Source organism: Bos taurus, chromosome 15 (assembly GCF_002263795.3).
Source record: "Bos taurus isolate L1 Dominette 01449 registration number 42190680 breed Hereford chromosome 15, ARS-UCD2.0, whole genome shotgun sequence".
Classification (NCBI taxonomy): Eukaryota; Metazoa; Chordata; class Mammalia; order Artiodactyla; family Bovidae; genus Bos; species Bos taurus.
In genome coordinates, this window is record NC_037342.1 from 58,774,399 (window position 1) to 58,788,732 (window position 14,334).

The 14,334-nt window shown below is 35.6% G+C and overlaps 1 protein-coding gene across 2 annotated transcripts in view; it reads right to left on the reverse strand.

The window, feature by feature from the left end:
- Nucleotides 1-14,334, reverse strand: part of KIF18A (kinesin family member 18A) — an 85,932-nt gene that overhangs the window by 54,035 nt on the left and 17,563 nt on the right. For both annotated transcript variants that reach the window (XM_005216292.5, NM_001192909.1), the window contains 4 exons: nt 12,542-12,718; nt 10,990-11,064; nt 10,685-10,791; nt 6,059-6,221 (listed from right to left, as the gene is read on the reverse strand). In XM_005216292.5, the coding sequence (XP_005216349.1) occupies nt 6,059-6,221; nt 10,685-10,791; nt 10,990-11,064; nt 12,542-12,718 (522 nt within the window). The remainder of the gene's footprint in view (nt 1-6,058; nt 6,222-10,684; nt 10,792-10,989; nt 11,065-12,541; nt 12,719-14,334) is intronic.

Sequence of the window (14,334 nt, forward strand, 5' to 3'; positions counted from 1 at the left end):
ATCAGATCAGATCAGTCGCTCAGTCGTGTCCGACTCTTTGTGACCCCATGAATCGCAGCACGCCAGGCCTCCAGTCCATCACCAACTCCCGGAGTTCACCCAGACTCACGTCCATCGCATCAGTGATGCCATCCAGCCATCTCATCCTCTGTCGTCCCCTTCTCCTTCTGCCCCCAAACCCTCCCAGCATCAGAGTCTTTTCCAATGAGTCAACTCTTCGCATGAGGTGGCCAAAGTACTGGAGTTTCAGCTTTAGCATCATTCCTTCCAAAGAAATCCCAGGCCTGATCTCCTTCAGAATGGACTGGCTGGATCTCCTTGCAGTCCAAGGGACTCTCAAGAATCTTCTCCAACACCACAGTTGAAAAGCATCAATTCTTCGGCACTCAGCCTTCTTCACAGTCCAACTCTCACATCCATACAGGAAAAACCATAGCCTTGACTAGACGGACCTTTGTTGGCAAAGTAATGTCTCTGCTTTTGAATATGCTATCTAGGTTGGTCATAACTTTCCTTCCAAGGAGTAAGCGTCTTTTAATTTCATGGCTGCAGTCACCATCTGCAGTGATTTTGGAGCCCAGAAAAATAAAGTCTGACACTGTTTCCCCATCTATTTCCCATGAAGTGATGGGACCAGATGCCATGATCTTCGTTTTCTGAATGTTGAGCTTTAAGCCAACTTTTTCACTCTCCACTTTCACTTTCATCAAGAGGCTTTTGAGTTCCTCTTCACTTTCTGCCATAAGGGTGGTGTCATCTGCGTATCTGAGGTTATTGATATTTCTCCCGGCAATCTTGATTCCAGTTTGTGTTTCTTCCAGTCCAGCGTTTCTCATGATGTACTCTGCATATAGGTTAAATAAACAGGGTGACAATATACAGCCTTGACGTACTCCTTTTCCTATTTGGAACCAGTCTGTTGTTCCATGTCCAGTTCTAACTGTTGTTTCCTGACCTGCATACAAATTTCTCAAGAGGCAGATCAGGTGGTCTGGTATTCCCATCTCTTTCAGAATTTTCCAGTTTATTGTGATCCACACAGTCAAAGGCTTTGGCACAGTATAAAGCAGAAATAGATGTTTCTCTGGAACTCTCTTGCTTTTTCCATGATCCAGCGGATGTTGGCAATTTGATCTCTGTTTCCTCTGCCTTTTCTAAAACCAGCTTCAACAAATTCAGACTTAAATTGAAGAAAGTAGGGAAAACCACTAGACCATTCAGGTATGACCTAAATCAAATCCCTTATGATTATACAGTGGAAGTGAGAAATAGATTTAAGGGCTTAGATCTGATAGATAGAGTGCCTGATGAACTATGGAATGAGGTTCGTGACATTGTACAGGAGACAGGGATCAAGACCATTACCTTGGAAAAGAAATGCAAAAAAGCAAAATGGCTGTCTGGGGAGGCTTTACAAATAGCTGTGAAAAGAAGAGAAGCGAAAAGCAAAGGAGAAAAGCAAGGATATAAGCATCTGAATGCAGAGTTCCAAAGAATAGCAAGAAGAGATAAGAAAGCCTTCTTCAGGGATCAATGCAAAGAAACAGAGGAAAACAACAGAATGGGAAAGACTAGAGATCTCTTCAAGAAAATCAGAGATACCAAAGGAACATTTCATGCAAAGATAGGCTCGATAAAGGACAGAAATGGTATGGACCTAACAGAAGCACAAGATATTAAGAAGAGATGGCAAGAATACACAGAAGAACTGTACAAAAAAGATCTTCACGACCCAGATAATCACGATGGTGTGATCACTGACCTAGAACCAGACATTCTGGAATGTGAAGTCAAGTGGGCCTTAGAAAGCATCACACGAACAAAGCTAATGGAGGTGATAGAATTCCAGTTGAGCTATTCCAAATCCTGAAAGATGATGCTGTGAAAGTGATGCACTCAATATGCCAGCAAATTTGGAAAACTCAGCAGTGGCCACAGGACTGGAAAAAGTCAATTTTCATTCCAATCCCAAAGAAAGGCAATGCCAAAGAATGCTCAAACTACCGCACAATTGCACTCATCTCACACACTAGGAAAGTAATGCTCAAAATTCTCCAAGCCAGGCTTCAGCAATATGTGAACTGTGAATTTCCTGATGTTCAAACTGTAAATTATAGCAAATGCAAATAACTGAGATATAACATACAACTTTTAGAATAGGTAATACAGCAGTTTTTCAGAATTCCACTTAACTAACATATGTAGGGATTTCATAATAACAAACTAATATATTGGTTGGCCAAAAAGTTTGTTTGAGTTTTTCAGAAAAACTTCAAATAAACTTTTTGGCCAACCCAATATTAGTCCTACGAGATATTTTATTATTTGGAAGTCATGAAGGTTATCAAAAATACTGGCAACAATCTTGTAGTTCAAGAAAGTTAAAGTACATAGCAACAAATTTTAAACAAAGATATACATTCTAGTCTTCTGCCTTAAAATGATGTGAGGAACATTTTATATACACTTGAAAAACAAAATTAAAAAGAAATTTTCAGTATTCAATACATTACTAACTATAGGCCCTATGCTGTACAGTAGTAGATCTCTAGGGTGCATTTGTTTTACATAACTAAAACTTTGTACCCTTTGACTAGTACTTCCTGATTTTGCCTTCCCCATAACTCCTGGCAACACCATTTGATTCTACTTCTGAATTTGATGGTTTTAGATTTTTCATATAAATAGTATCATGTAGAATCCGCCCTTCTCTGTCTGGCTTATGTCACTTAGCATGTCTTTCAGGTTCACCTATGTTGTTGCAAATGGCATGATTTTCTTCTTTTTTAAAAGCTGAATCATAGTGTATTGTTGTATACTTAAGAATCATTAGGAGGATAGATCTTATGTTAAATGTTTCTGTTAATATACTACTACTACTACTAAAGTGGGTGGGAGGAAACTTTAGGAGGTGTGACACAGGATTATGGCATAGATTGTGGTGATGGTGTCACTAGTGTATATTTATCTTGAAACCTGTCAAGTTGTCTACGTTAAATGTTTGTGAGTTTCTTTAAACATCAATCGTATCTCAATAAAGTGGTTTAAAATAAACATTTTCAATAAGGCATAATAAATGCATATTCAGTAAATAAATTACTAATTTTGATAATTAGTTTAATAGTAACTGATATTCTCATATCCATGCCACATTATTAATGCTTTATGATTAATTTCTTAGCCTATCACATCTTTCCCATTTCTTGGGCTGAAAAAACCTAAAATGATAGTTTTTTAAAGCACTATAAAAGTTTGATGGCTTTCAGATATTAAAAAATATGTAAAAATTTTATAGATAACTGTTACTTCTGGGAAAGTGGGAAAAGAAGACTTGGTTAAGGTGGAAATCTAACAGGACTGGGGGTTATCTACAAAAGAAAGGTTTTAATAAGTAATATGTGAATACATTTCATGTATTTAATCTCTATGTGATTAAATTATATAAACTACTTTGAATGACTGATTTAATGTATTATTAATAAACATATTTATTAATGTGTTTAGTAAGTACAAAAGTACTTAAAAATGCAATTAATCTTATCATCAATGAGCACCAAAACTGGGGAGAATCTATTATTTTCAAAATGCTTATTTTTCTGATTTTTGGTACTCGAGTTGCACACCTCCAAGTATATATTTTTCTTTCCTACTTACAACTCATGTTTCTTGAATTTACATTTTATTGACAACTTATTAGTTTTAGAAAAGTATAAGCCTTAGAGTTTGCACATTATCCTTTCCCCTTTTGCATTAACGTATCTCCTTCAATATATCTACTAGATGAATGCATGACTTTCTAGTTTTTTTTTTACATAACATCCTGTTCACATCTGCCATCTTTTTATCTTGTATTTGGTGTGATTTCCTTAGATCTCCCAGTTCTTTAATTCTCTCTTTGTGTGCTGTGCTTAGTCACTCAGCTGTGTCTAACTCTTTGCAACCCCATGGACTGTAGCCCACCAGGCTCCTCCCTCCAGGGACAAGAGTTCAGGCTCCAGCATCAGCTTGTTTGAGTTCAAATAGTAGCTAGGACTCTATGACGGAGAAGGCAATGGCACCCCACTCCAGTACTCTTGCCTGGAAAATCCCATGGATGGAGGAGCCTGGTAGGCTGCAGTCCATGGGGTCGCTAAGAGTCAGACACGACTGAGCGACTTCACTTTCACGCATTGGAGAAGGAAATGGCAACCCACTCCAGTGTTCTTGCCTGGAGAATCCCAGGGACGGGGGAGCCTGGTGGGCTGCCGTCTATGGGGTTGCACAGAGTTGGATACACAGCAGCAGGACTCTATGAAATGGGTGATTTTTGACAGAATGACTTCTCTGGGCCTTGGTTTCCTCATTTTAATTACAAGGATAATAATATTATATAGCCCACAGGATTTTTGGAGAATTAAATGTGTTAATGGATGTCAAGTATTTAAAATATGGCCTAGTACTACACCTGTATGGATGTGAGAGTTGGACTGTGAAGAAGGCTGAGTGCCGAAGAATTGATGCTTTTGAACTGTGGTGTTGGAGAAGACTCTTGAGAGTCCCTTGGACTGCAAGGAGATCCAATCAGTCCATTCTGAAGATCAGCCCTGGGATTTCTTTGGAAGGAAAGATGCTAAAGCTGAAACTCCAGTACTTTGGCCAGCTCATGTGAAGAGTTGACTCATTGGAAAAGACTCTGATGCTGGGAGGGTTTGGGGGCAGAAGAAGGGGACGACAGAGGATGAGATGGCTGGATGGCATCACCAAATTGATGGACGTGAGTCTGGGTGAACTCCGGGAGTTGGTGATAGACAGGGCGGCCTGGCGTGCTGTGATTCATGGGGTCGCAAAGAGTCAGACACGACTGAGCGACTGAACTGAACTGAACTATACCTATAAACAGAAATTTTAAATTCCAGTGAATAAATCTTTAATTTCTAGAAGTTTCATTTGTTTTCTTCTCATATATATATATATATATATATATTCTTTTCATCTTTGATTCCTTCTTTGATAACTTTTGTTTTTATAGGTTTTATCAGTTTGTTGTATCCGATGTTTTGCAGGGGAGGGGTTCTATCATATTTCCTAAGTCTGCTGACTTGCTTGTGGAGGACTGTTTCACATGTTTTGTAATTTTGGACAGTGAGCTCTCATTAGTGGTTTGAATTGAAAATCCAAACCTAGGCTTGTTTCACTAGGCTGATTTTATATTGCTTCCACTCAGTTCCCTATAGATTATTATTGCTCTGATACCATTTCCTATGCTAATTTCCCACTTTAGGGATTTGTTAAACAAAACACATGGAATGTAAAAATTCAAACCTCAAAATCCTGTGAAAAGTGTACCAATAATGATGGTCATCAAAAGAGACTTTCCTTTCTTACCCTAGGCTTGGTTTCTTATTTTCCTGTGCTAGTTGGTAACATGTTTTCTTCTGGTATACTTCCAATACTAAGAGCGAAGGTTTCCTAGTTCTTGGACTATCATTCATTTCTAAATCCCCGTCTCCCTAGGCCCCTTATCTAAGTAGTAGTGTACATCAAAGCAGGATAGTGAAAGTGGTCTGTGTGTATGAGGCGGACAGCAGTGCACTTTACTACATTAAATAATAAAACTGATTAAAAGTTTATCTTTTTTTTAAGCACTGATGCAATGGAAACTGTAACAATGTTAGTACAAAGCATTCTTCTGGGGTGGGGATGGGATGGGGTGGGTGGAATCTCCTACTGATCTAAGCTGTAAATCACTGCCTGCGTCTGGGGTCAATTGTTCTCTCTGCTGCACTCTGGTACCCAACTCTCCCTGAGTGTGTTAACTTCCTCTTAAGCATTCTGTCAACCCTCACAGAAGCAACAGATTTAACTGAGATTTTACAGCTATTTCCTTTTTGTTTCTGACACTTAGGAATTTATTTATTTTTCTTGTACACTTAACTATACATTTCAAAGAATGTTCTATTTCCTCTAGCATTTCCAGGTATTTGTAGACGAGTGATTATATAACACTATGAAATTTCTAGAATTATAAGTCTCCATGTTTTTACCATCTCTAGGAATTAATGATAGAGTTGTTAAATACCTTTTCTACTTTGTCTTCAGAACACATCATTTCTATTTGTTTATGGCACTGTTGTTGATAGAATGATTTAAGTTCATTTTCTTTAAGCAACATTTCTAACTTCAGATATTCTTGCCTGATTTCTTCTCGATTCTGGAATAAGCAGTTCAGAATTTCTTGAAATCTAACAAAAATAAAACATAGAATCTCAGTATTTTGTGATAGGTAATGCAGTTTACTTAGAGAATTGCATGAATAAGGGCATATGGTACTTCTATGGCCCCCTAGGGAAAGTGAGATCGCTGGTAAAGGGTTATGAATATTATTTTTATAACACTGGGTTTCTTTCTCTTTCTCTCCTCTCCAAGAAAGGTCATGTTATTAAAAGATATCAGTATATTAAGGTCTATGGTATCAGTCATACACTGTATTTTGTCTGCATAATCCAGTAACTTACCAAAAATAAAATACTTTGTAAGAAAAGGATGATAATGTGGACTTGTACTATCTCAATTCACAAGGCCCCAGAAACACAGTATTGTGTGTTGTTTTGGTGTTGGCTCGCTGTGAAGAAGTAAGCAGTGTGTGGCATAATCATATGGTGCCTCTATGGCCCCCTAGGGAAAGTGAGATAGCCGATTTTTAGCTTCAGAACTTGTAACAGTGAAAACACAACATACGGTCAGGTACCCCCTGCAGCCTGGCCAAGAGTCAGCTGACAATGCCAAGACCCAAAACATCCAAGTTTACAATGTGGTAAATCTAGAAAAGCCACTCCAGTGTGTTTCCTTCAAAATGCAAGAGAGATATAGGGAATCAAAGTTGGGGAGTATGACTCACATATCCTCCAAATGCATAACGACCTCAAGTGGAATCACTTCTGTGAAAGCCCTAAATGGAGTGTATGGGCTTCCCCGGTAGCTCAGCAGTAAAGAATCTGCCTGCCATGCAGGAGATATGGGTTTGATCCCTGGGTTGGAAAGATTCCCTGGAGAAGGAAATAGCAACCCACTCCAGGATTCTTGACTGTGAAATCCCATGGACAGAGGAGCCTGGCAGGCTACAGTCCTTGGGGTCACAGAAGAATTCGACACGACCTAGTGATTAAACAACAAAAGGAGCCTGCAATCCTGCATCCTCCAGGGTCGGCAGAATATTGGTCACAGATCATGTCTGAGCTACAGTAACAGTAGAGACAATCACACACAGGCAAAATTCTCAAAGAAAAAGTAACTGTGAACCTTTTAAAATAAAATGGTAACACAGTATATGCATTTAAAAATAAATGTTCCTTGGCAAGAATTTTAGGTATATTTGTAAGGATTTGTGGTAAAAACACTGACAGTTTACGTCAGTAGTAAAGAGTTCTTAACTCTTCTGGGAATGAATATAAACCACAATACATCGACTTCACTGAAGTTTTGTCAAACTGATAAATATTTCATAAGAAGTATGTACGGACATTGTAATTTCATTGTATTACATTACAACAACTCTAATGCCAGTAAATGATTTGATAAGTTATCTTTAGGTTCTACCTGAAGATAATTTCTTGGATTTTCTGTTAATACTTTACCCAAGGACATAGTTAAATATTTGTCAGTTTTGAAATTTTATGGTTCATTCTTATTTTAGTTGGTGGTGTTTAGTTATTAGGAAGGAAGGGAATTAGTATCAAAGAAAGCTCTTAAAAAAATCATTTTTTTATAAAGACAGTCCTATGGGATTGACTAATAACTATTTTCTAGTCACTTAAAACATTCGTGTAGCTAGAAAACAAAATCTTTGCCAATAATTTTATGTGACATATGATGAACTCTAGACAATTTTCTTGGTATAGTCATAAGTGAAGTTATATAGTTACTCTGGACATGAACAATTATACTTTTTTATGATTTTTTTGAGTATTTTCCCACTGTTCAGTTGCTCAGTTGTTTCTGACTCTTTGCGACCATGTGGACTGGGAGCACGCCAGGTTTCCCTGTCCTTCACTATCTCCGAAAGTTTGCTCAATTCATGTCCATTGAATCGGTGATACTATCTAACCATCTCATCCTCTGCCACCCTCTTCTCTTTATGCTTTCAATCTTTCCCAGCATCAGGGTCTTTTCCAATGAGTTGGCTCTTTGCATCAGGTGGCCAAAGGATTGTAGCTTAACAATTATGCTTTAAGTTTTTTTTGAGTATTATCTTTCTAATAGCTTTAACAGAGAGCAAATAGTACATAGTCTTCCCTTTACCCGTTTAAACTTCATAAAAATTATATTTCTTTTTTTTTTTAAATTACATTTCTTAAAGACAGCAAAAATTCATGGCATTAAAGAAATTCTATATGAAGTATGATATGATAAAAAGTATTACATATATTTATTTCAGAAGACAGATGCTTTGGTGAGAGAATGACAAAGGCTTTGGGATATATAGCTGTATTATTACCTTCTTTATAAATACATGCAAATTATTTCACCTGTTGAGAGAATTACAACTCAAAGTTTTTATAGTTGGTTAAGTCATGTTGAAGTGTCAAAAATACCCAAATAAGTGTTCATAGCTCAGGTACCTCTTTCTTGAATCAACAACCAGAAAGCGAATGTCAATGATTCAAAGCCATATCAACTCCAGAAAAGTCTACCAATTCGTACAATTTCAACTGATGATTAGATCTGGTTAAGTAGGGCTGAGCAATTTCATGCAAGCAATGACTCCAAATTTGAGCAGTGGGTGGCTGCTTTAATTTTCAAGAAACTTGCAACAACAAAGAGCTATCTGGTTACATAAGGACCAATCCCATATTTGACTAACAAACTATAATAACACAACTAATGATATAGCAGAGTTAGAATCTTTAAGATTAAATGAATAATGAGGAGTCAATTTTACTTGTTATTTTTCAAAAGACACTGTAAAGTTGGTAGAATATAACAAAAAGTATTATAAGACTATTAAATATAACTTTAGCTTGACAGTGGGTTGTTAGTGGGATTAACAGAAAATAATTTAAACACTATTAAGGAAATCTCTGGCATAAGCAGAGCTATTAATAATACACAGGACAACTTTATGCTGTATGAAAAATGGACTCATTGTCACTGAGAGAGAAATAATTGTTTAATTGTTTCTTATTGTATCTGTAAAACAGCACAGTATGGTAACACAGGATTAAGATTTGAAAGGATGACATATAATTCTTGTTCTAATCTGTGAGTTAGAAAACAATACCCCATTTCAAATTTCTGAGGTGCTGTAGTCATCAGATGAAATTAATATGGGCCTAAATATCATCAAAAACTACAAAGACAGTTAAAAAAATAAAGTGTTATTTTCCTAGAAGTTATCTTAACATCTAGGGTAAGACGGAGGCAGAAAAAATTATTTTCTTCAAATCAAGGATATTTTATGTAAACTTCAATACACACTTGAAACTAGGTTGAAAATCACTGTCCACTAGTCTTCCTTATGTACACTAAGACATCTGCAAACTCAAGAGTTCTAAGTGTGAGTAATCAGTGCTTTAAGATGTGGTTAGTTTCTCATATTAATGATAATAGAAAATTAGCTTTGGAGAAGGCTTACTCAACCTTCAATCAAAGGTGAACAGGTTGCTTTTCCTATGGGCCTCTTGGAGCTTTCAATATGTTCATGTACTTTGGAAACTTCTTAAGATTCCTTAAGTAAGGAACAATTTTCAAATTTGTTTGATCCAAGAATTCCTTTCTGTCTTCTTAGAACTACTCAAGATTCAAAGCTTTTCAACTATTGCCCATTAGGGCAACTTGGAAATTATCTTAGTGCTTGTGAGTACTGTATTACAGCTTTTGTTTTTTAAATTTATCTGCTAAGAAACTTAGATGAAACAGGTCATTTTTCTGTGTCAACTTATATCATTGAGAGATGTCCCTTTAAGTAATTAATTGCATAAACTCAAGTGGATTATTAGAGTTATATCAAGTTAAGGAAAGAGTAGACACAATTTATATGCACCATGTAAATAATGATAATGCCAGATGCCATTGCTTGAACACATTTGTGTCCCCCAAAATTTACATGTTGAATGAAACCTAACACCTAAGGTGATGGTACTGGAAGTGGAGCCTTTGGAAGATGCTTAGGTAGGTCATAAGGGTGGAGACCTCATCGATAGGATTAGTGCCCTTATAAAAGAGCCTCCAGAGACAGCTCCCTCTCTTTTGCTTATGTGAGGATTCAAGAAGTCTACAACATGGAAAGCAGCCCTTACCCAACCATGCTGGCACACTAATCTAGGACTTCCAGCTCCCAGAACTGTAAGAAATAATTTTGTTTGTTTATAAGCAACCCAGTCTGTGGCACTTTGTTGTAGCAGCCAGAAGGGACTAACACCACAGAAGAAAAATATGGAAACTATTAAAAACCAATTTCATAAATGACATAATTAGTTTTACTTTTTCTATCCCATACTTAAGACCTGCTTCTCACTATCTGTATAATCACAATTAAAATTACCTGATCTCCAAAGTGTACCATATAAGACCAATCTGTGACTTCCTGAACAGTTGAGAATATATAATGACACACAACAAATGATGATAATGATAAATTTGACTAAATTTTAATTATCTGACTAAAGTTTACAAAATCCTTAAAACGAGATCTTAATGTCAATTTTACCTTTCAATTTCTTTTTTCTGAGGGTTTGAAATCATTACTTTGCTACTTTCATCAGTAAAGGCTTTCTGTTCTTCATAGGCCTTTAGTTTTTCTTTTAACATTAAAATCTAGTAGAGAGAAACAGCAGTTAAAAATACAAATTATATGTTTCCATTATGCACAGCCACAGAAAAATTTTAGCTGTGAAAAATAACTGAACAAAATTTCAATTATAATAGACAACAGAATTTTAGACAATAAAGATTGCAGAATCCCATAAATGAGGAACTGAGAGAGATTAGCAACAATGTAAAGAAAAGACTTACCTCTTTCTTCTGTTCATTACAGATTTTTACATACTGAGTTATATGATTGTCGAGGTTAAGAACATTGCTCTTCAACTGTTAAGAAGAAGAAATTATGATTGTGCATATACAGAGATAACAATCAGTTATATATGTAAACAAAATAGCATTACATCCTCATTTATTCAGCTTCATGAACTCAGAATTTGTGACAATTACAGTCATGACAATATAATCAACTATGCTCATGCTTAAAATCTATGACAAGTGGGTAAGGGTATGCTGAGCACGTTAATAACGTTAAGAAACTGCCTTCTTTATTATCAGAGAAAAGGTACTTTAAAGAACTTTAAAGAACTTACAAAGCAGCCATTCATAAAATAAAAATTGCTCATTTTTTCCTTTGTCCTTTAACTTTTAAGATACAGAGACAATTTAAATTTTTACCAGTTTGTATGTTCAAGCAGCTTTTAACAAGTTCTCAATATATTTTATCCTTTTTATGAAAGTATGAGTCCCCTGGCAGCTATGGAATAGTGGAAAGAACATTAAATCCAAATACTTGATTTCGAGGCCTTGCCCATTTCTCACTTAACTTAGAATTTAATATTTACAACTTTGAACATGTAATTCCTCAACTGTAAAGAAGAGCTAAAAATGTCTCCCTCAGTGGTTTGGTGTAAGCAGTGCATGAAAAATATGTGTGAAAACTTCTGTGTACTCAATAAAGCACAACCTTTCCCAATTTATTATACAAACAATATGTGAGTATTTCTCTAAGGAAGACAATAACCCACTTATCTTCAACCAATGGGAGTAGCAGAGGGGTAAGTGGGAAGAGAAGCCATTATTTACCAGTTGAACTCTAGGTCTATTACAACTCTGAAGTCTTGTGATTTTACACATCCATCATCATGTTTGACTTACATTAAAAAAAAGTTACCCCAAATTATTGGCAAAAATACCAGCCTAACCACTCATTATTACATTGCTGTAGCTATACAGATTGGCTACATCAATATCATGAATGTGAAAATAGATTCTTTTTAAAAAACTATTTACTTTATAAACTGAGACAGATATTGTATCTACTTTATAGATGAAGTAAATAACTAAGGCTTGAAGAGATTAGCAAACATGGCCATGGTTTTCAGGTGGAAACTGCTGGTGCTGGGCTACAGCAGAGTATCAGCTTTGGCTGCAACAAATGTGTTAGAAGCCTTGACCAGTTACACCAAAACGCCATCAAAATATCACGTGTCATGATATGAAAAAGGTTAGAGAGAAAGGCACTAAAACATCCTAATTCTCCAAAAGATTAAATAATATTAAATTTATATAAAATTAAATAAAATAATAAATCATATTTATTATATATGTAATTAAGATGCTTAATGTTTTAATTGTCCTAGTTTATGCTCAATTAACTGGGTTAGTAAAGACATTTCTAGCCTTGATTTCTTAACTCATTAGTAGAAATATATCTCTATTTCATATTTCGCTAGAGGTATAAAAAAGAAAAAAAAAATGCACCAAGTACTCTTAAAAACAAAGGCAGAGTAAACACACTTACAGAAGATTTAATATCCTTTGCGCGGTTAGCATACTTAAGAGTGTTATATGTGTCATCGTAGAACACAGAGGAAGGACTAACAGCAGCAATCATTATAGTTTGACAGTTTCCTCCGAGAGAATCCTTTAACAAGCGAGTGAGCTTACTATTTCTGTAAGGAATATGCTGATTCTTTTTCTGAAAGAACAAAAACAGGATTCTTATGTCATTTTCCACATTCAAATGCAAACCTGCTACCATTTCACTATAAGAATTTAAGCACTGCACAACTTTGCCCAGCCTTACACATCTTATGGGACTGCTCAGTGAATATAAAAAACAAATTTCCCACTGAAAGATTATATCTCCATCTGATTAAGTGTGAATGTTAGTTAATTATAAAATATCAATACTGTTTCATTAGTTGTAATAAGTGTACCGTATTAATGTGACATATTAATAGAGGAAACTTGAGCTTGGGGTATATTGAATAAAATCTTCCTGTATTATCTAATCAACTTTTCTGTATTTAAAACTATTCAAAATCAAAATGTCTATTAAAAAAACTTCATTTTTAAAAGAAATTAAAATATGAAAGTAATATATGCCCTGGAGAAACATACTCCAGAGGAATAATAAGAATTCTGTATGGTAGAGAGCTACTTCTCTCTTTAAATAACCATCTAATAAGAATACTAAATAAATTATAAACTTACAAATACTTTATCTGAAAGCACAACCACAGGTCTAAGATAACTTTATTTTTCTAGAAAAAGCAATCTTATGCTATCCAATGTAACTTTTTCATATTACAGAAGAAAAAAATGAAGCTAAGCAAAAAGCCACATGACTTGCGTCAGGTCACATGGTTGGTAATTCACAAAGCTAGAAACTAGCCTGAGGTCTCCCAGCTCCCAGTAGTACTGTGCTTTCCATCAGAGCAGTCTTTCTCAAACAGTGTGGAGTGTGCACAGGCTGGTGCTACCTGAATTGATTTTGCATGTATAAGATATGCATTAAACACTGACTAACAAATGACTCAACAGCAGTCGATTATTAAATCAGTTATGGAAAAAATTTCATGAATGGCAAAATTTAGGAAATCAGTCTCTATACCACACTGTCTGCTCACATATTCTGAGATTTTAACTTAGAATACAAAATATATTTTGCTTTTGTAATATGCACGTGATTTTAGAAACTTGCCTTTTTTTTTTTAAATAAAAGAGTTCCCAAATCATTTTAATGTACTTCATATGTATCAAAATGCAACATTTTGAGGAGTTTAACAGTAACTTTCCTACAGCTTCTGAGCTTGGTTTGAACTAAAATTATCATGTGTGCGAGTGCTCAGTTTTGTCTGACTCTTTGCGACCCCATAGACTATAGCCCACCAGGCTCCTCTGTCCGTGAACTTTCCAGGCAAGAATACTGGAGTGGGTGGCAATTTCCTACTCCAGGGGATCTTTCCAACCCAGGGGTCAAACCCACATCTCCTACGTCTCCTGCATTGGCAGGCAGATTCTTAACCAACAGCGCCAATTAACTTAAAAAAAAAAAGGAAGTCATTTTTACAAATATAGAAGTTATTGAATATGCTGTGCTCTTGTAAGCACTTCTGGCATTGAGTAGACAAAAAATATTTTTTAATGACCCAAAGGCATCTAGCAAACATTATCCTATTAGATGATTTAATTATATTTTATACCCTAAGCTCCTATTCCTAAGAAAACTCAATATTCTTTAATATTTAACTCAATTTTATAGTGTGTGTATATATATATATATAAATAAAATACTAACCAGACCAGAAT